This window comes from Setaria italica, chromosome V, assembly GCF_000263155.2.
Source record: "Setaria italica strain Yugu1 chromosome V, Setaria_italica_v2.0, whole genome shotgun sequence".
Classification (NCBI taxonomy): domain Eukaryota; kingdom Viridiplantae; phylum Streptophyta; class Magnoliopsida; order Poales; family Poaceae; genus Setaria; species Setaria italica.
Window position 1 is genome coordinate 2,103,874 of NC_028454.1, and position 20,745 is coordinate 2,124,618.

Sequence of the window (20,745 nt, forward strand, 5' to 3'; positions counted from 1 at the left end):
GCAACAGTATACCAAAGAGGCCGGCCGGCCGGGGACGATCCTCTGAAGGCCGCCGCATGCGCGCACGACACGGCATATCGGTCGCAGGGGGAGCCAGAGACCCCCCTGTCCTTGCGCCGGGGATCGCCATGCATGCGTCGTCCGGGCCCTGCTCCTGCGAGCCCCATCCCGTCGGCCGGTGAGATGGTCGAGATCCAATTCCGATCAACTCACACATGCCATACATGCACGCAGGCAGGCTCCAGCAACAGCAGCCTATAACGTCACCTCCTCTCTCACCCTCTCTCAGCAGCAACCTCTATCTCTGCTCTCTGGTCGATCCATCCATCAGCTAGCTTATTGCCAGGTGCAGAGATCTATCTCGAGTCCTTGACCTCTTCTCGCCCTGTGCAAGATTCCATCCCCATCCACTCACTCATCCTTTGCAAATGTCTGATGCCATTGCCATCGATGATGCGTATCGAAGACATTCTTTTGGATATCGACCACGAATGAATGAACAAAAAGATGCACGCACAAACCTATCTTCTGCAGCTTGCTGCAGCAAGACGCATAAAATATGCACGCTGTGCATACTACAGATCATCCATCTCTCTCGACAAGTGATCTGACTAGCAGGGACACACATGTGCCAGCCGCTTATTCTATGCGAGATGCTCTCATCGCGCGCGGCGCGGCCTTGACCAAATCAGCCCATAGCTTGAACGGTTTCTTTGTTGGTTGCTTGCTTGCTTGTGTGCTTAGTTAACTCGCTCTAGATCTAGGCTAATCTGGGTACAGTTAACAAACTAACCTTTGTTACTCCACTGGCAGGCAGCCGGCTATAAATAGCGGCCCATTGCAATGATATGGAAGAGCCAAACCAAGCAGGCACAAGTTGTTGCTCTCCTCTCTCTCCCCCTCCCTATAGGCAGCTCACTCTAGTGCTCCACTATAAAACTGCAGAGGTAGAAAGGAGACTTTTCGAGCTCGAGCAATGGCGAAGCAGCAGCAGGAGGTGTACTTCGTGTTCATGAACTTTGACCCCGTCTACGAGCGCCTCAGAGCTGATCGGTAAGCCTAGGCCCAACTAAAAGTATTCCAGTGTTCAGTTGATGATGATCTTGATCGTCGTCAGTAGAATAGTTAGCGTATCGATCGAATGATCGTCATTAATAATGCAGTATGTCATTATTGTTATGCTCTGGTTCAGGTCCAAGGAAGGGTCGGCCACGCTGGACGCGTACCTGAGCCACAAGCACGACAAGCTTCTCGCCAAGCTCCTCCAACCCGACTCCTACCGGAAGAGGTCGTCGCTCGCCATTGTCGACGGCTTCGCCGTCGAGATAACTGAAGATCAGGTGACCTAGATAGAACCCCTACAAGCATGGCATCCTCATGTTTTCTTCTCTGATCAGCTGTGTTAATGCACATCACGACATTGGCAACAATGGTGCAGGCAAACGTTCTGAGATCGGCCAAGGAGGTGAGGGTGGTGGAGAAGAACCAGGAGCTCGCTTGACATCAGCTATGGCTATGGCTATGGCAGTCAAACGCCCGGGCCGGATTAGTTTTATGTATAGATGCTTTGGCATCAGCTACGGCTATGCAGCTATATAAGCCTAGTTTACTAAGGCAAATGAGAGTCGTTGAGTTCTCCCTAGCTAGTCAGTCGCCTTTGCGCGTGTGCTGCTGTGTGTGTGAACTCCCATGGCTTTGTTGACTCCCAAGTCAAACTTAGCTGCTGCTGCTGCTACGTACTTATAGTAGTATAATATAGTATACTGGAGTAGTAGTTCTTAGGGTCTAATGATCATCAGAGGATCAGCGACTTTAAGACTGAACCCTGTAATGGCTATTAGCTATCATTATTAGTTAAGATAAGAAGCTATATTTTTCTGTCAAAACATTGGCAGTGCAGTGATGTATTGTTTCAGTGTGTTTATGCATTTGTGTGGCTTCAGTGGCTACTGAAAATTCCGAGAGGAAGCTCTGTATGGATATGTGCTACTCCCTACGTTTCAAATTATAGGTCGTTTTGACTTTTCTAGATTCGTAGATATTATTATGCATTTAGAACAGCCTACAATTTGGAACGGAGGGAGTACACTACACTATATGGATGCTTTGGGTGCCGATACATGGCAATAGCAAAATGTGATGGAGCGGTTTGAGGTCTTGATCAATGCACGGGTTGACTTGTTGAAACAAGACAAGAATTGAAGAGCGAACCTCTTGAGAAGATGATCAGATATGTTTCCTAATTTGCAGTTGCAAGCTTTCGAGGTCTAGATGGCAAAGCTCGATGCCTTTGGAAAAGCACATCTCTTCGTGATGCAAAAAAACTTGTGTGTGTATCTAGGGAGAATGGAGACGATGACGGAAGCAGTACGTACGTGCGTGTGTGTAGATAGATCGGTACACGTGGAAGCAGTTTCATTCGAGAGACTGCATGTAGCTTGTGTAATATCTATCTATTTTAAATATTTTATTAAATATACATGTTCATACACATTCACACTCACCTCTACGAGCGTATGCACGCACGGGACACCGCGTTCAAAAAATTACAAGCTCTTATATGTAGAGATCAATGGACTATAGTTTCTGATATTCCACTCGAAAAAGAAGACGGATCGTCCGAACATCATGTAAAGCTCTTGTCCGCCTAGCTAGATAATTACTATGTACATGCCTACAATGACGGATTATGAAAACATACTCTTTTCATTCTAAATTGTAGGTCGTTTAGGTTTTTCTAGATTCATATATTTTATTATGTATCTAGATATAGTATATGTTTAGATGCATAATAATATCTATGAATCTAAAAGAGGTTAAATGACCTATAATTTGGAATGGAGAGACTAGCATCTCTAGGATGTGGAGAGGTATGGACATATGTCTGCTGCCGGAGCTGTAGCCCACACAGGGCTCCTGGATGGATAGAGAAGCACAGTCCATCGCACTATTGATCGAGATGCTTGGCCAGTGACACGATCAATATCATATATGCTAACTTTCAATTTTTCTTAAATCTTCAGCTGGACAAAATCTTCATTTTGCCAAAAATTTTACTAATATTTTGTTGTAAAATATTGACAATTAAAATAGCAAAAAAAAAGGCATACTTGCATGAGACTTACATTTAGAAAAAAATCATGTCATTTTCAAATATCCAAACCCAAGATATAGAAATTCATTTGTGATCAAAGTTTAAAAATAATCAACTTAAGGCAACCCAAAATTTATAGCTAGACGGATATTTTTTATATAAATATATCCCTTTGGTACGAATTTGGCATAGTGTCAGTTTTCGCACGCATCCTAGCCTGTCCTTCAAGATGCTATAACTGGCAGCTTTTGACTGATGACTTTCTTTTGAGTTGTTCAGGGCGAAGCCTTGAATGATCCAACGTATAGATGACACGTTAGCACGGTGACAAGTGCTCAGTGAAAGGCTCGATGGCACGGAATGAAGACAAGTTAATCCCAAACCAATAAGAATTAGATACGTGCAGCTGTAGTGGGGTTATTAAAACAACTTCATTGACAATGTAGCCAGAAACCTGCACCGTGCATGTCCAAGCTCTGAAAGTCTGAAGAATGCTGTCACCAAGCTGCTACTAGTACTTGTCTATTAGTATCTTCATTTTTTTTTTGACTTTGTCCTCCCTTTGCGTATGTACCAATCCCATCCTACGCGTCTGTAGAGGGGGGAAAAACATAATCCACGTCTGCAAGGAGAAAAAAAATGAAAATCGATCCGTATAAAAAAAATAGGAGGACAAAATCAATCCATTATCATTGACGATTCACAACTTTGATCTTGACAAGGATCACACCGTAGCTAGTAGACCGCATCACATTCACATGGACCAAGTAGTCGATAAAAGATGGTGCAAGGTTAACCAAGTCCATTGTAAAGTCGGGCATCCATCCATTAGGTCAGCACAGTGAAGATCCGTTTGGATCCAGGTGCTAATAGGCGAAAAGTTTAGTACTTTCTTACATTAGTCTATATAAACATAAGTAGTAAATTTTAGCCCACCCTCTAAAAATATAAATTAATTAATAGAGATATGCTAATGACATGTGAAAAAGATAAAAAGAAAGAGAGAAAAGGAAGATGAGGAGATAAGGTGTGCTAAAAGGAACATTTCATAGATTTTGCTCTATCCATTAGATATATCTCCAAAGGGGAGTGCTAATAGGTGGAAGTAGTAAAACTTTAGCTAAGTTAAATTTTAGCACTTGCTAAATAGAGTCTAAGCCAGGTCAGCTCGCCGGCCAACGTGTCACTTTGGTCAGGCCAAAACCGTGGGGCGACTGTATAGCAAGTGGTTTATAAAAATTTAGATCGGAGGGGTTATTATTAAAATTTAGTTTTAAAGGGTTAAAATTAAAAAAATCCTTGCTTGGTTACTCTTCCTGCTCTCATAGTCGTCTCCCCCTCTCGTAACACGACAACGACGAGGGAAGCTTCTTCCTTAGCGACTAACCAATAGCCAAATCCTCCTTTAAAATCTGATGCTCGGCCGGGTCCATTTCGCTGGCTAGCTTTCCTTCCAGCTCCCGTCCCGACCCCCCTGGCTACAGCCCGTCCCGTCGAGCCACCGCGACGAACAAATGGCCCGCGCCGGCGCAGCCGTCGTCCTCGCCCTCGCCGTCTGCTGCCTCCTGGTGGCCCCCGCCCCGGCGCGCCGCCCCGCCGACCGCGAGGCGGCCGCCGAGCCGCTGCGGCCCAAGCCGGCGGTGGCCGCGGACTGCGCCGATGCGGCCGAAGCTGAACAGGGGTCCGCGCTCGCCGTGCCCGAGCAGGAGGACCCCGCCCGCGACGAGGAGCCCCGGCGGCGGTCCTCCTCCCTGCTCTGCCTCGTCTTCCGGTGCGGCGGCGAGCCGGCGGGCCTGAACGGCGCGTTGGTGGCCCGGGGCAGCTCCGAGGAGCCGCAGGTGCTGGACGATGGGACCTGGCGGGCGGTGGAGGGGAAGGCGGAGGCGGAGGACGAGGACGAGCGGCCGTACGAGACGGACTGGGACTCTGACTGCGACTCCGACGACGAGGGCGAAGAAGACGGCGTCTTGGGGTGGCTCTGGAGGCTGGCTGATCGCTTCTGGTTTCTCATCGATCCCAGCCAGCCATGAGCCATGGCCGCCGATAGACGTGCTCCGGCAGCTTGATCCTTGTCTGGCGCGTGTACTGTATAACCTATTACGAGCAGATCATAGCAGCAAACACCACTCTTTGTACAAAAGGTTATATTGATGGAATAAATACTACACCTGTGTTTTTGTAATTGTATGGATGGATCAAACAAAGTTTCAAACCGTTGCTGTCACATGATTAAATTCAACAGAAAGAGGTTTAACCGTGTAAGAACGAACCTGGTAGAAATTGTTAGCACGAAAAGATTTGTAGCTTATTCAAGCCTACTAACGTACAGGGTCATACAACATGCTTCCCAGCACAAACACGCCTGAAACATCAAATTACAGGCATAATCCGGAATGCGAAGAAAAAAAATGTGTGACAAAGTTCATAGATTCTGCTGCTCATCCTACAATAGCCAGTGATATTAGGAAGACAACATATATGGTTTGTAAGAAAAGATATCTGCCAATACAGACTGAAACCGCAGAAATCTGGACAGGCAATTCTACTTCTCCTCCTCGAAGTCATACTTGTAGCCATCGGAATCATCATCGGAGGAGGTGAGGAACTCAGATTCAGATTCATCAGAGCCGATTTCGATATCGTAGTCGTCTTTTGTATGAGCAAGGCTGAAACCGCTCATCTCATTCCTCCCGTCATCCTCGTTGATGAACTCCAGACCGTATACTGCATCTCTATGCTTCACAACCAGCCAGCGAAGCAGCCTGTCCTCCTTGTTCAGATAGTGGAGTTCTTGCGTGAAGGTAGGTGGAACCATCATGGTCATTTGCATAAGCTGGCCCTGTAAATGGGACAACAATCATTAAGACATCTACACAAGAGCAGGTTCACGTAAACAAATATGTGCTCAACGAAACAAATAAATATACTCCTACGTGATATCACTTTTCGCCATCCAGGCAATAGGTTTGAACAAAACTTGGCAATGGTTTAAGCTCCATCATTAGCAGGCGATAACTGAAAGCATTCATTGCGCCCCTATCAGCTGCTTTAGCCATTCTACATTATCTGCTCTGCTGTTCAGCAAATCCTTAGCAGCTAAAGTCACAACAGTGTCTAAAGTTTACCCCTAAAGCAGCGATATATTTTTATTTTTGCTAGTAAATCAGCTCATCACAAAGTATCACCATTGATCATGCATGAAGCACAAACACTAAAATTTTTATTTAACATGTCAACTCCATTTATTAGCAGCCAATGATTGTTAGAAGAATTTTCGTTGCCTTTTTTTAGCCACAGTATGTCATAGGCAACCCATTTGCAAATTAAGCATCATTTGCAGAATTCAAAAACACACAGGCCTGACATTCTCTATAGCTATAACGGCGTAATTTTCTTTCTAATCGAAAGTAGCAAATCTGTCCCAGACTTACTATTACTCTATTATCATATATGTGTGTTTAAAGAGAATGAATCAAGCATGACAGACAAGTCTACCAGAGGACAACTGAGGATCGCATTATACAAAGCTCACAGTGACCATGAAAAATGTCAGAAAGTCATACTGATACTGCCACCCTAGACCCAACAGGACCTTGTCAAACTAAAATCCATCACAACTGCATACAAGCTGGAAGCTACAGACAGAACATATGGTGTCTAAAGGTCGATGCAGCACAGCAATGTTTACTCTTGACTTCTACAAGACACTAAAGGTAAAACTCAAATGTTTATATCACAATAAATGCATGAACTCCATGTTTTAAAACACAAAACTCAGAATAGTACTAAATCTTCCCAATGTAAGAGGATTGGATGTGTTTACACAACAAATCGTTAAAACAAAAAACTACAGTACTTACTAACAATCATCTGATCTTGAAAATGAAGATTTTAAGGAGCAAACTGAACCAAAGAGTTGAAGTCATTGTCTTCACAAGTTACACGGGTGAAGACTTGGTTGGAAGACTTCCAAAAGCTGGCAAGGGATGATTCGCAGGAAGACTTCATGTAGCCGCAGTTCTATGTCTTTTGCTGTAGTAGTGGTCTTGGCAGGTCTTTTGGCTGAATAACCTCTATTGTAAGCTGGAGAATCGGTTCTAACAAAACCTTATATGCTTTCTATAAAAGCAAGGAAACCTATCTAAAAAAAACAGTCGGCTGATCTTGGAATGTTTGGTAGAAAGCTATATATAGCATACTAAACTGATTGATCAGTATCTTGTGACAAACTGTGAAGCCATACTTAAACTTTTGGCCACAACTTGATCTGAATTTTAAAAAAAAATGCTATAGCAAAACAAAGGCCTCACAGCACAGAGATGTAATACCCCAAACCTTTGCTAAATGATATGGATAATCAAATTGACGTGCCTAACTCAAAAGGCAATATAAAGTTTTGGTATACAGCACTGGAGAGTGGTACAGAAGGTCCAACATTAAATTTCGAAGTTGTTTAGTTGAGCATAGTTGAAATGATATCCTGTCATGTGAGACAATGCTTTTTGGATACAGTTCTGAACTTTCCAAGACCTAATTGTTGTATGCAACATAGTTTGCTAGCTTCCAATTGAAGCAGGTCCAAGATTAGGCCTTTGGTCTGGGAACAAAAAGGCTAGCAGGCTGAGAAGCATAGCTCTTAATGCAAAGTAAAAACCTAAACATACTCGGAACTGATGAATTGTTTATCATCTTCGTTATATGCATGTTGCTGTACTGACAACACTTACATCCCGCTAAGTGAAAGATCTGAGCCTTTTGTGATAAAAGGCGTGGTCAAATAATTGTATAAACAGATTTCCAAAATATGGACCACACAGAAAACCATTATGAATCCCCCGTCATTCCACACGTAATATGGCTCGAGGAACATGTTTTGTTCAGGTCATTAATAGTTCCATACAGTATGTACGGGAAAAACCTGTTGAGTTGCATATTGCTATCTGAGGTGCTCCATCTCTCCATCAGGGGATCATGATTTTGGACTCCAGAACACTAGGTGAATGAACAGTTACAACGACACTAAAATCTTCACTAAAGAACGATTCCAAATTTGAAGAATCCTACAGTAAAAAAAATCTATTTGAGCATTTCACCGAACACGTCAAAGGCACCATCGACCACCAAATCTAATTTCCAAAACCCCCGAACCCACCGTCCGCTTAGGCATTTCGTCGAACACCATTCCATCAACACATCTATCTAGCCGGGCACACCGGAGCTCGGCTGCTCCGCGACGGTCACAAATGAGAGAAGAGGATCGGGATTAAAGAACAACGAATCGTACGGGTGCGGCGGACCTGGTAGTGGCGGCCGTCGAGCTTCTTGATGCCGTAGCCGAGCTGCACCTTTCCGAAGGACTTGACGTCGGTGACGACCCCGTTGCGCTGGTACGCGCGGCGCGCCACCCGCGCCACCAGCTCCGACATGGCCTCCCTGGTGACCAGCGGCTTCACCAGCAGCATGCAGTCGTACAGCGGCATCTCTCTTACCGGACGAGGGCAGGAGCCGAAGTATTCTCCCTCCTCCTGCCCGATGTGATCCCGCGCCTGGCGTTTGCTCTTCGCTGCCGCCGCCGCCGCCGCCGCCGCTTGAGCTTTGCGTCCGACGATCCGAACTGGGGTTGCCTTGGAGTTTTGCTAGTTGGGCCTTAGTATGTCAATGGGCTGATTGGTTGGGTTTGGCACAACGAGCCTGGTGGCAAGGCCCAGTTGCTTCCGTGACCGGAAAATCAGAGTTGTACTGGGCCGCTAACAGATTATGACGATGAGGAGTGACATGGGCCTAAGTTTCTTGGTGTGGCGCAACGGCCCTGCAAAAGTGCCAAGATTTAACATTTTTGATTTGAAAAACATGGGTCTTAATTCATGAGACTGCCAAGATTTGACACTTATAGTAACTGAGAGATGGATCAAGGTGTCAAATCTTGAAGGCTTACTAATTGCTACTCCTCTAGCAAAGGCGAAATGGTCGCTGTTACGACTTACGAGCATGGTTTGTGACACTTTCTTAGCACACAACACTGTTCCAGAATTGGCCGTGTGTAGTCACCAGCTGAACGCCTGAGCCTACGTGTGGACCGGATCGGTAGGGACAGGAATGCGAAATGCACTAGCAAGGGAGGGATTGGTGAGCGAGTGACGCTAACCCAAAGCTACGCTACTTTGCCAGACAACAAAAGCCTAAAGCCGTCGCTTTCCGATCCCTGGGGGAGGCATGGTGGCGAGCATATCCCCGGGGCCCACCCGCCGGATCCGTCCACCCCTCCGACGAGTGACGCCTGCGGTGGCCACGCTCCCTCGCCGTCGCCGTGCCTGTGCCGCGCGCTGTGTGGAACTGTGCTCTCTTCTCCCTTGTCAAACTGTCGCCGTCTTCTAGCTTACTTTAATTAGACTCTGAATGATGGTTGAATGATGCATGAACGAACCATCAGATCCGCGTCATCCTTGTGGTTATATTACGTCCTAATCCGCCGTGTCAGTCTGTCAGACGAGACGACTGCTATGCTATGAGGTCTGACGAATGATGCTGCGGCTCAAACGACGCGGCCGGCCGGGGAGATGGACGAACGGCAAACGGCTCGCCGGAGCAGGCCGATCGAGCAGACTCAGGGCCCTGGACAGTGGCAGTAGTGGCAAGAAGGTCCCGGTCGATGCGAATGCGATACTGTGCTGGCTTCTCACTCACGTCACGCTCGGGTGGATCCCGTGCTCCCGGCCGTCGTATTCGTCTCCTCTGCCCCGCGCGGCCACATGATGCCCGGCAAGCAAGCACACGACTCGTATATGGCTGGGGCCCGCCATCGTTTTCCCTCCCCACGAACGCACGCCCGCCCGCCTCGGCGGCCACGTGAATATCTCGCGCCGAGACATGGCCACGCCGGGAGAGCGAGAGCGAGGTGGTGGCGCAGCGCAGAGAGCGACGCCGCGGAGAAAAGGAACAAGCCCTGTCCGCCTCGCCGTCGCTTTTTGCGATGGCCGGCCCCTCTTGACGGGTCGCAAGGGCCAAGCATGCATGGTAGATTGGTAGGGGCGGCGTAGGGCCCGTCGCCGCCTCCGCCTTCCGTCCCACTGCCACTGGGGCACGGGTAGATCGGCCGCCGGTTCACCACGTCCCGCCCGGCGACCGGCGGGCCAGACGACAGGCGTCGAGCTCTGTCACGGCACTGCGCGTGAAACCCACACGCACTAGCAGCGGGTGCTAATGTGCTATGAGCTAGCTTAGCTTGCTGTTCGATGATGACGACGGTTCTTGTCCGAGCCTCTAGTTTGTACGAGCTGAAAGAAATGGCCGTGCCATTTGGCCATTTTCCATCGGGCTCGTCAGTAATAATTGAGCTAAGGAAAAGGTCAAGCACAGGAACATGATATGATCCTGCGGTACAGTGTGATATGTCCCCTTTCCTTTTCATTTTTTTGATCTGGATGATGGAGTACAGTAGTACGTCTCAAGTCTTCCACTTTCTCTCTCTTCACTAAAAATTTAACAAAAATGAAAATGTCTCGACATGTACCATTTTTTCTCAACTTGTGCAATGGAGTGGCTCGTACTTTTCCAATAATTGGAGCTGGAGAGGGGTTGGTCATGTGAGTGTGGTAGCAGGACCACTAGCTCACTCGCTCAGCTCGAGTAGCTCGCCGGACGGATGACGCTGCCAGGCATCTCTCTGTCGGTACTAGGTTTGTTGCGAAATTATTGATGGTTTGTTGGGATTTTTCGGGGGGCACGACGTATAATTATGATTGATTGATCTCTTTGTTTCAAGTTTAAGCCAACAACTCTAAGATCCCTGAATAATGGATAATCCATTTTCAGCAGTCCCCCACTTCAGCCACGCATACTTAAAAGTAGCATCTTTTTTCCCTACCAAATACACACAATAATATAACTTCTCAGTTTCAAATTATAGCTCGTTTTGATTTATACATAGTTTTTTCTAGACATAATGTAAATCTAAATGTATAGAAAAACTACGTATATAGAAAATCTAAAATAACCTATAATTTGGAAGTACGATTGAAGCACAGTCTGCTGGAATCCTGACGATGGAATCTGCACAGGTAGGTATTGGCCATGTTACTGTCTACTGGAAGATAAAAGTCAGCGTAAATCTGCAGGAACAACCCTGACGTCTAGCTGATGAAATCGATCCTGCATATATATCCTTATCTTCCCAGCATGAACTTCATATCTCATCTCTTTTCACAAAGAAAATATCCTTCATCTAGACAGTTGTGTAGGCTCTACTCTCTACTGCCTGACGGCTGAGAGCAACCCAAGAATTTTGACCTTGACCTGCTGCATGCCGGCCAGTACAATACAGCTTCTCCCAATAGTTATCCAGCCAGCGCTAGCTACTCGTCTAGTCTCCCCGAAAACGACCGGACGTGGACGGCACAGGAAACGCTGTCGTGGCCGCGGTGGCAGTCACTCGCGCGGGCATCAGGTTCCGGCCGGCGAGATTTCCAGTGGGCGCCGCCGCCGCCTGCGGAGACGGCTGGTGAGCTGCCGCAGCTTTCGTGGCGAGGCCGGCGACGGCGAGAGGTCGTCAGCTGTCGCCGCCACGTTCGCCGAGGCACTGGTTGTTGGTGGGCACGGGCCTCTGCTGGTCACTGATCGGCCTGCCACACCAAACCCATCGGCAGCCCTGCATGAAGGCATCTCTGCTTTCCGCTGGCTTTTCTTCGCCAATGGCAGGAGGCAAAAAGATCTGAATCCAGTGTACCAGTGTATGTGCGGCGGCAGATCTGAATCTGATGAGAGGGGTTTGTCACGCTCACAGGACTTCTGTTGGCACTTGGCACTTGGCACCGAGAGCTAGCTCTTGCGAAATGAATTTCAGTTGCAGGCTTAAACCTTCTTTCTCGTTCAAGAACTGTGTGCACAGTCACGCACGTCTTGATTGGCGATCGGAAAAAGTCACCAAAAGAAGAAGAAAAAAAATGTGAGATACATGTGATGCAGGCACTTTCTAGCCTCCTAGGTTTTATGATTGAGGATAGGTTTTATGATTGAGGAAAGCAGTGAGGTTACTTTGTCATCCAGTGTGAAACTGTCACAAACTCAAGACGTATGGTAGGTGTTGAGTAAGTTTGTGCATATACTAAAATAAAAATTTGTGCTATACGCTGAGATGAAGTTATACGATTTACAATAATTACATACATTTACTAATAAGTATGTAATTAATCTATGGTTTTTTTCTCACGGCATCCATTTGTTTGAGAACTTTTTTTTTGCTAGATCTTTCCTTCCATACTTCGTTTTCTCTTTCTTAGCCCTCCTATTTGGTTCGCGCTTTATCCCTATTTGGGCAATAAACCGCAATTGCATCATTCTTTATCAAAACTAGTTAGCAGCTCCTCCGTTACTGCAGGATAGGGGTGAATACATGATTCGTCGTTACGTCATTTATTGAAGCTAGTAGCCTCATCCAGTCGCGCCTTCACCCTACAATAGTACTAGGGTGCCATGGCACAAGTTCCTCACCTCTCAGCCGCTGCTTGCAAGATCTTACACCATATTCCTATTTTTCATGCGGTCTATGACATGTATACGTTCGCCACCCTACCACTGGACGCAATATTCTCTACGTCCATACAACGATGATAAGGGATCTGATACAGACGCATATATACAGATACAAATATGGATAGTTATTTTTTCTCGGGTTCAAATTCAGATGCAAATAGTATTAGATAATGCTAGATATTGAGATCTATCCTATTTGCATATCATATGTTCAGCTTTAAGTATTCGGATACGGATATTAAATATCGGGATGCGGTGTGGACTAATATCCATACCATTTTCACACTGCCATGACGTCTCCTGTGGCAACCTGCAATGTTTTTAAATTTTCTCTTATTAAATCCTCTTCAACTTTTGGTTTTAAAATGTACTAATAATATCATTTCCCCCTCTAAGCAATCATTTATCGAGGTTTTTAGCTGTGTTTTTAGATAAGTACAAAAGCCCATTTGTCCTCTCCCTTCTAATATAACACCTCTGCCCCAGAAGCAAACGGTGCGGCAGCGTTCACGCCAGTCGCGAGTCACCACACCAACCTGTATCTCGTGTCCCTGAGCCGCCCATCAGTTCGTCGGCCCTCATGGGCGGCGAGGTGTAGAGGCGGGGGCGCAGAGGAGCATCCAGGGCTCCCGTCAGTTTCCCAGTGGTTACCGTGTTCGCGTCCGGCCGCCTGTCTTGTCTCATCCGCCGCCGGGCACTCCCCGGTGCCCTCCGACGCGTTCTCTTCTCCTGTTCATCCCTGCCCTGCCTTACTGCCTTCACCGCTGTCTTTCCTTTCTTGTCCCGTTCACCCCGCTCTCTCTCTCTCTCTCTCTCTCTCTCTCTCTCTCTCTCTGGCGGCGAGCCGGCGACGACTGGGCGAGCGCCGCCGCCGCCCTACGCCAGGTGCCCAGGTCTTCGTCGGGCTCTTCACCGGCGACGAGCACACACCAGGTATGCCCACCCCTTCTCTTCCCTTCTTGCTGTGCGAAACCGAGCACCCAGACCGTAATGTAAGCTATTTGTATTCGGATCTTGACTCGCTACAACCGAGTGTTGGGGAAGCTCCTCACACCCGAATCCTGGAAACACACGCGCAGCACAGCAGCCGCAGCGGACGAGCTCGTCTTCCCCAACCCCCGCAACGGCTCCGACGAGGTTAGTGTTCGGGATTTGGTTTCGGGGTTGGGGTTGGGGGTTCACCGGAATTCGGCGGCCTTAGAAGAAAGCTTTGGACGGCAGGACGGCTCGGCGGTGGTGGCGGGCGCGGGGGCGGCGACGGCAAAGGCCGCGGTAACGCCGCCGGCCGGGGCGGCGGTGGATGTCCGGTGGGCGGAAATTATCTGGAGTACGGGGCTGTTTGGTTGCCGGCCACGGTCTGCCACGCCTAAGGTTAGGTGTTTGCCAAACTGTGGCTTGCCACAATCTGTGGTAAAATTAGACTGCTTGGTTCATAGCCAAAGTTTGGCAAATTTATGTGGCTGCTGTTTGGATAGCTCCCACAAATATTTGATAAAAACTACCGTACTACTTAATTAGTTAAAATTACGGTAACATTACCTGCTCTTGTTCTCTCATGAAACAAACAACATTTCAACAGTAGATTCTAATTAAGAGGCAAGATGCATATGTTTTGACAACTGCAGATCCTGCTAAGCAAGTAAGCCCCATCTTCATCTTAAGAAAAAAGAATGGAAGCTTATCATGGTCCATGGATAAGCTTCAGAAATCCACACTTCTCACAACCACATCCCTCAAAACAAAAATCAGTTACTAAATCTGACCGAACGTCTTGATGCTGATTTCCTGGTTCAAGATCCAAATCTAAGCATCGATTAGAAAAGGGGATGTAGGAGGTGGTGGGACTGCAGGTATAAGCAGGCAAGGCAGAGGGTCGTCGTAGGCGGTGGCTGCTCACCTGACCGCTCGGTCACTGCTGCGGATGACCACCAAAGATGCGTGGCTGTCAACTTGACTGCTCGAGCGCTGCCGCTGGTGACCATCGTGGATGTGTGAGGCCATCCAGTTCACCGCTCCGGTGCTGCCTTAGATGCGCGCTGGGTCAATGCTATCCGGGGAGGGCGCAGCTCGCACAGGTGAGTACTTCCGCTTGGCGCCTCTTGTAGCCGGCAGCAGCCATGGCACGGTGGTGACTGCGGTCGACAAATGAGAGAAAATAGAATGGAAGGTGACAGGTGACTACACAGTAGATGGGGAATCTTTTAAGACATCTGCGCGCCACAGGTGGTGTGGCGGACGAAAATCACGCCACACATTTGATGCGGAAAACGGTGGCGACCTCTGTTCGGAGGCGTGGCGAGCCTTACTTGAAGCATGAACCAAGCACTGACCTAAACACCCGTGGCAAGCCTAACTTTAGGTGTGGCAAACCGTGGGGAACCAAACACCCCCTACATGTGCTCAGCCATCTCCTCTACTGGGTCCGCCCCTGCATCCTTTTATTTCCTTTTCTCCTTTCCCGTTTCCGTGTAAAGTCAGAATCTTTATCAAGGCTTAGATTCTGCGACAATTTTTTAGCGCAATTCTTGTTCCTCCTGCAAACAGCATCTCTTTGAAATCCTTATGGGAATCTTGCCTTCGAAATTTGTACTTTGTCTAAGGGCAATTCTTACTTTAAGGGGGAATCCTTCTGAACCTACTGCGCGTGGTAAGATGGTATTTTTTTTCCCGATTGTACTAAACTAATTGTATCTTTCTTGATGGGCTGAGTAACCCGGGGCCCTTTGTGTTTTTTAACAATCTTTTTGTTTGTTTCCTTGCCTTTCCAAAGTTCTTGGCAATTCCTTTGAGAGGCATTATTATAATCGTACTTTTTTTAAATGGATGTTGAGCACAACTAGTGCAGTTTTTTTCTCCCTCAAAGCTAGAGCTAGTCTCCGACTGACAGAATAACTATTAAACTTAGTGTTGCATTGTTGTCCAGTAGTCTAAGGTTTACTGTTTTTTAAAACATCTATCTGGTTCCAATAATATCTTGATGCTGTGGTATGAATATGCATTATATTCCCTCTATCAAGCTGCTTGCTACTACAGTGCCATATCTTACTATACATTTTCCCCCTAAAGAATGGGATAAACTGAGCATACCAATTGCAAAACAAGTGTTCTTTTTTTTCCCTGAAGTGCGGTGGTTTTATGGTTATTTTCTCCCTAGTGAAGTATTAAACCATTTTATATGAAACCAAGCATAATCATTGTTATACTTTTTTTATCAGGCTCCTAGGACGAGGTCTTTTTATGTTATAAGCTGCAATGAAGGATTCTCAGGTGAGTTTGCCCGCTATTGCCTTCAGTCATTCATTCTTTAGAATAAACATGATTGCTGGTTGATTTTATAGATCGTAAGTGCATGTTTTTTCCCTTTATGCTAAACAGTTATTTTTCTTAAAGTTTTTCGGTAATCGGATATTTCTGTGGGTAGCCAGACCTAAACAGGAGCATGTACACAAAATTTGCACTTAAATCTAAAGAGAATAGTATTGCACTGATGCTTTGGATCTATGCATTTAGAAATTGTGGCATCGATCATGAGATTGTTGCCATTTCGTTTGAATGATACATTCTTTAATGCCAAGGCCTCTGTTTTTTTACTTGAACAATTTGTGCTTTAATGCTGAGGCCTCTGTTTTTTTACTTGAACAATTTGTGCTTTAATGCTGAGGCCTCTGTTTTTATTTGCAATGGACTGATGTTGCTTTCAACACTGCCATTTACCCACTTAAGGACTTTTTCTACAGGATATTCAGAGCACGACAGAGTTGCAGTCATCAAAACAAGGTACTAATGAAGTGCAGAGTCAGCAACCAAATCCAATGGCCACTGATGCTCCTGCAGGAGATTCTGGTTCCCTGTCAGTAGCTAGTAATGACAATAAGAAGGTCTCTCGTGAAGACATTGAACTTGTAAGTTTTCTAGCTACCAAATGGCATCCCTCTACAATGACAATTTTACACTTTGGCCAATGAACTGAACTTTACATCCTGTTGCAGGTACAGAATTTGATAGAGCGCTGTCTACAGCTATACATGAACAAAGGAGAAGTTGTTAGAACTCTTTCTACTCGCGCAAGAATAGAACCTGGCTTCACTACCTTAGGTGATGTTCGCACATTCTGTTGGTGATGGTATTCATGTTCATGTATCTTTATAATTACTAGTTTTGTCTCCACAATGGGCTTCTGGTAGGACATTTATGTCGATCTCTGTTTTGTTTTCACATGAATTAAGCATAGGATAGGGAAAATATTGTATCACTGCTTGAAGTATCAACCTTTTATCTTAATCTTAAAATAGCCATGCTCCATCACGTTAATGACCAAAATTTTCTCATCATAACTTCGCAGTTTCTCCTTGATTTGTACAAATGAACACTTGTATATGCTTTCTGAACTCAATTTCTGGTAAACGGTGTATTATGATTACTAAGCATCTAGTTGTACCCATTTGAGTTCTCGAGTTCTAGTGCTCATTCTGTTTAATGTTTTCTTTGTGTTCAGTATGGCAGAAACTCGAAGAAGAGAACTCTGAGTTCTTTAGGGCTTACTATATACGGTTGAAATTGAAAAGGCAGATCATCTTGTTCAATCATTTATTGCAACACCAGTACAATTTAATGAAATATCCCGCACCTCCAAGTGTTCCATTGGCTCCAATACAAAATGGGATTCATCATATGCCAGGTAACATCCATGTTTGTAAGTCTATCCTGGAAAAGTGGCTAAATTAATAGGCTTCAGTTAAGATTTATATTTTTCATGGTCCCCTTAGATTTAGTGTACTGCCTTTGCCTTCGACTTGAGGTGCGCACATTTCTGTTAGAAGATTTCCTTCTCATTCTCAGTCTCACCCATTGGTGCAATGTAGGCAATTGTCATTCTACTGTTAATCTGTTATTCAAGAACGTGTTTGGTTTACACTGTTGATAAGTAAGCATTTACAGTCAGTGACTGGTTGCTTTATGTTAGTTAAATTCATATTCATTTCAGATTAATACTTCTATCCCTGCTTAGCGGAAAATACATTTATCCCTGTTTCATTTTATAAGCTGTGTTATTAAGATTTAAGTTTCCGCACAAAAATGCCTTGTTTCTAGCAACTCTTCACCATGGTTTTGCAATAACTTAAGTGCAGCTTTCATTGACTGCTTTACACATTAGAAAAGTACTGTTTCCATTCTTTTTTGACGAACACCTGGTCCCTGTGCAGTTAGCAATCTACCAATGGGGTATCCAGTACTTCAACAGCCTATGATGCCTGCTCCAGGCCAGCCTCACATAGATCCAATGGCCTGTGGTCTGTCCAGTGGTCATGTAGTGAATGGAATCCCTGCGCCAGGTGGTTATCATCCAATTCGCATGAACTCTGGAAATGAGTAAGTATTACCATTATCTCAGTTTTCGATTCCGACTTCTGGACTTCTTTTCGCATTATGAGTTGTGCCTATTTAAGCATGTTCCTGAGTATAATTTACACATGCTGGAATAGTTGAAGCATGCATGCATTTACCACTTTACGCATGCTGGAGTGCAGTTTCTAAGCCTACTTTAAGAAGTTATATGTCAGTAGTTTGTTAGTAATGCACAATCAAATTTCTACAGAACACATGTTTACTACACACAGTTTGCACCTTGAAGTAATGACACAAGTTGCTGTCCACTGGTTTGCTGAGTTGACTGCACCATCTCCTTGTCAGGCTGATTATCCTGTTTACTTATATGCTATCCCTTGTTTGATGTCTTCTAAATAAATTAGGCATTAATTATTTTTCTGCGAATACATTTGTCATCCTTAGATTGGTTTTGTTGCTCAATGAACTTGTGGAAATTTATGTCTACAGTTGGTCCCCTCCCCCCCTCCTTTTCTGCTGTGGGCGTACTCTGTTCACATACTTGACTCTAATGTTGCTGCAGCATGGCTGTGGACAATGGTGTGGCGGAAGCACCACATGCTGGTGTTACTGGCAGTGCTATGTCATCTGAGATGGCTGTGAGTCCCTCATCAGTGGCTTCAAGCAACCATGCTCCTTTTACACCATCGGAGATACCAGGGATGAACATGGATGTATCAGCCCTAGATTCGACATTTGGATCTGATGTAGGAAATGCCGGACCTCTGCAATTAGGACCAGATGGGTCGTCAAGAGACTCCATCAAATCCTTAGGGCAGCTCTGGAATTTCAGCCTTTCCGATCTAACAGCAGATTTGACAAGCTTGGGAGGTAATGTTCTGGAGAAGAAATTGACCTTATATTTTGTTTTTGTTAATCTTCACTTCATTGAATTACGAAGTTAGAGTTACTGATATTATATTCAGAACTAAAAGATATACTCTAGTTTAACCAGATAACTCTGTGCTACTGATTGTAGTAAAGAAATAGTCATTTGTGTGTGAAGAAAGTGGAAAGGAAAGCAAAAATAGGAAAAAAAAACAGAGAGAGTAAAAAAACGGGGGTGTTGTAAAGGTGCAGCATCACTGTTTCCACGCGCTACATATGTTATTGGTAGAATCTTAAACCTAAACATCTAGTTTGTTAAATAAGTTAGCAATGATCTGTACCAGAACATTATAACTCGGTCAGTAGAAGATTCTGTGTGTATGGTACCCATGTATTATTCCTGGCTGATGAGTGAGATATCTGGTGCTATTCACATAAGATTTGGAAGCGCTGGAGAACTACGCCGGTACCCCTTTCCTGCCTTTGGATTCTGACATCTTACTTGATTCCCCTGATCAGGATGACATAGGTAATTGTTCTTCTTTGATGTATCTTGTTCATCTGCTGAATGTAGCATCCTACTGAACCATAATGTTTTCATGTTTCACCCTTTTTCCAGTTGAGTATTTTGCTGACGCCATCAACGGATCTCAATCAGATGAAGAGAAACCATAACGAAGCTAGTTTCATATCAATAGCCCCGTTCAGGTTCAGGAAGGACTGCTTGCCATCTCTCATGTAGTGTAAGTTTGCTGCGATGCCGCGGCAAATCTAACTGTGTATCCTCCCCCCACAGGTGGGGTATCTGCCACTAGATAATTTTGTAGTGGTTATTAAAATCCTAATTCTTTCGAATAAACAGTTGGTTGGTGTAGCCTTAGTCAGATAAAAGTCGCTGGCTGCGAATGGTGGGATGGAAAGTTTACAGTTTGTGACTGTCAAACCTTACCTCAGGAACTCTTCTTATTTGCTACAGAAGTAAACAGTACCCTTCCATTGCCTCTTGGGTTGTGTTTCACTTGCTACAGAAGAAATCTGGCTTCGTGGTTTGGAAGATTTTTCAGCACTTTACACGGGGTTCCAGCCGAAACCTTACATGTTTTATGTAAAATTCTATGGGGCAAGATGCTGAACGTTTATTGAACATGTATGCTATGGTGATCTGGCTGTAGATGGCATTGCTAGCTGACTGTTCCGAGACTGTTGGATAAAGGGCAAGGAACGACTTATGCGTCCTACTCTGAACTCCTGCAGCACCAGAATTGTGAGAAGCGACATGGGCGAACGAATTCCTGCGTCCGTTTACGGCGCCCGGGCAGAAATCATGGGCTGGTCGCCGGCACGGGGCTCGTGGTCGATCGCAGCAACGAAATCAGGGGGTTTGTCGTCAACGGCTGCCTCGGCCCCTCACAATCACAAGAGTGCATGCACCCGTGAAGCTCCATGCTCCAGGGCGAGCGACCTGGGTGTGCTCTAGATCGATGTGACGCAGGAGCTCCTCCAATTCTGGACAAGTTGTCCACTCACTCAATCTCCCAGCACTGATTTCGTAGCAAATGAATGTCGTGAATTCTTTTGTGGAACTCAGAGAGGAGAAAGTAGGACTCCCTTCAGCATTGTCTACTTGTCTGCTTCAATTCAAGTACCGGAAAACAGGGCGCTTCACCCGTCCGGAACTGAAGGGCTCCTGTCCTGCCTGAGATGGTCACGTGCGTGCAACTCTGAACCGGAACTTGGTGGTGCATCTCGTGTCGTCTAGGCTCTGATCGTTCCAGAAGATCGTCATGCCACATTGCCACTTGTGCTCTAGTTACCTCAGCCACCACCACCGTACCTGCTCTCAGTCCCCAAGTCACATGCCGCGCAGGCGAGCACGCAAGAGAAGAGCTGACGGGTCTCGCGAGACTTTT

The 20,745-nt window shown here is 45.9% G+C and overlaps 3 protein-coding genes across 9 annotated transcripts; 2 read left to right on the plus strand and 1 right to left on the minus strand.

Moving 5' to 3' along the window:
* Positions 1–867: 867 nt before the first annotated feature.
* Positions 868–1,886, plus strand: LOC101770708. Its single transcript, XM_004967438.3, has 3 exons — positions 868–1,053; positions 1,193–1,340; positions 1,439–1,886. The coding sequence occupies exons 1-3, from the start codon at positions 977–979 to the stop codon at positions 1,499–1,501; spliced, it is 288 nt and encodes a 95-aa protein (XP_004967495.1). The 5' UTR covers positions 868–976; the 3' UTR covers positions 1,502–1,886.
* A 3,491-nt stretch (positions 1,887–5,377) lies between these two features.
* Positions 5,378–8,723, minus strand: LOC101771102. The gene is made up of 2 exons (XM_004967439.4): positions 8,392–8,723; positions 5,378–5,933 (listed from the first exon to the last, which is right to left on the minus strand). Exons 1-2 carry the CDS (start codon positions 8,572–8,574, stop codon positions 5,637–5,639), a joined length of 480 nt encoding a protein of 159 aa, XP_004967496.1. The 5' UTR covers positions 8,575–8,723; the 3' UTR covers positions 5,378–5,636.
* A 4,383-nt stretch (positions 8,724–13,106) lies between these two features.
* Positions 13,107–19,979, plus strand: LOC101771493. 7 transcript variants are annotated; one of them, XM_022826501.1, is made up of 11 exons: positions 13,107–13,555; positions 13,667–13,759; positions 13,844–13,993; positions 15,838–15,889; positions 16,360–16,524; positions 16,612–16,717; positions 17,118–17,300; positions 17,827–17,992; positions 18,531–18,838; positions 19,275–19,364; positions 19,455–19,829. In XM_022826501.1, the coding sequence occupies exons 4-11, from the start codon at positions 15,875–15,877 to the stop codon at positions 19,508–19,510; spliced, it is 1,089 nt and encodes a 362-aa protein (XP_022682236.1). In that variant the 5' UTR covers positions 13,107–13,555; positions 13,667–13,759; positions 13,844–13,993; positions 15,838–15,874; the 3' UTR covers positions 19,511–19,829. The 7 variants fall into 7 exon arrangements, with proteins under 7 accessions (XP_022682236.1, XP_022682237.1, XP_012701821.1 ...); XM_022826502.1 differs by having other exon boundaries at positions 13,702–13,759; XM_012846367.2 differs by lacking the exon at positions 13,844–13,993.
* Positions 19,980–20,745: the final 766 nt, after the last annotated feature.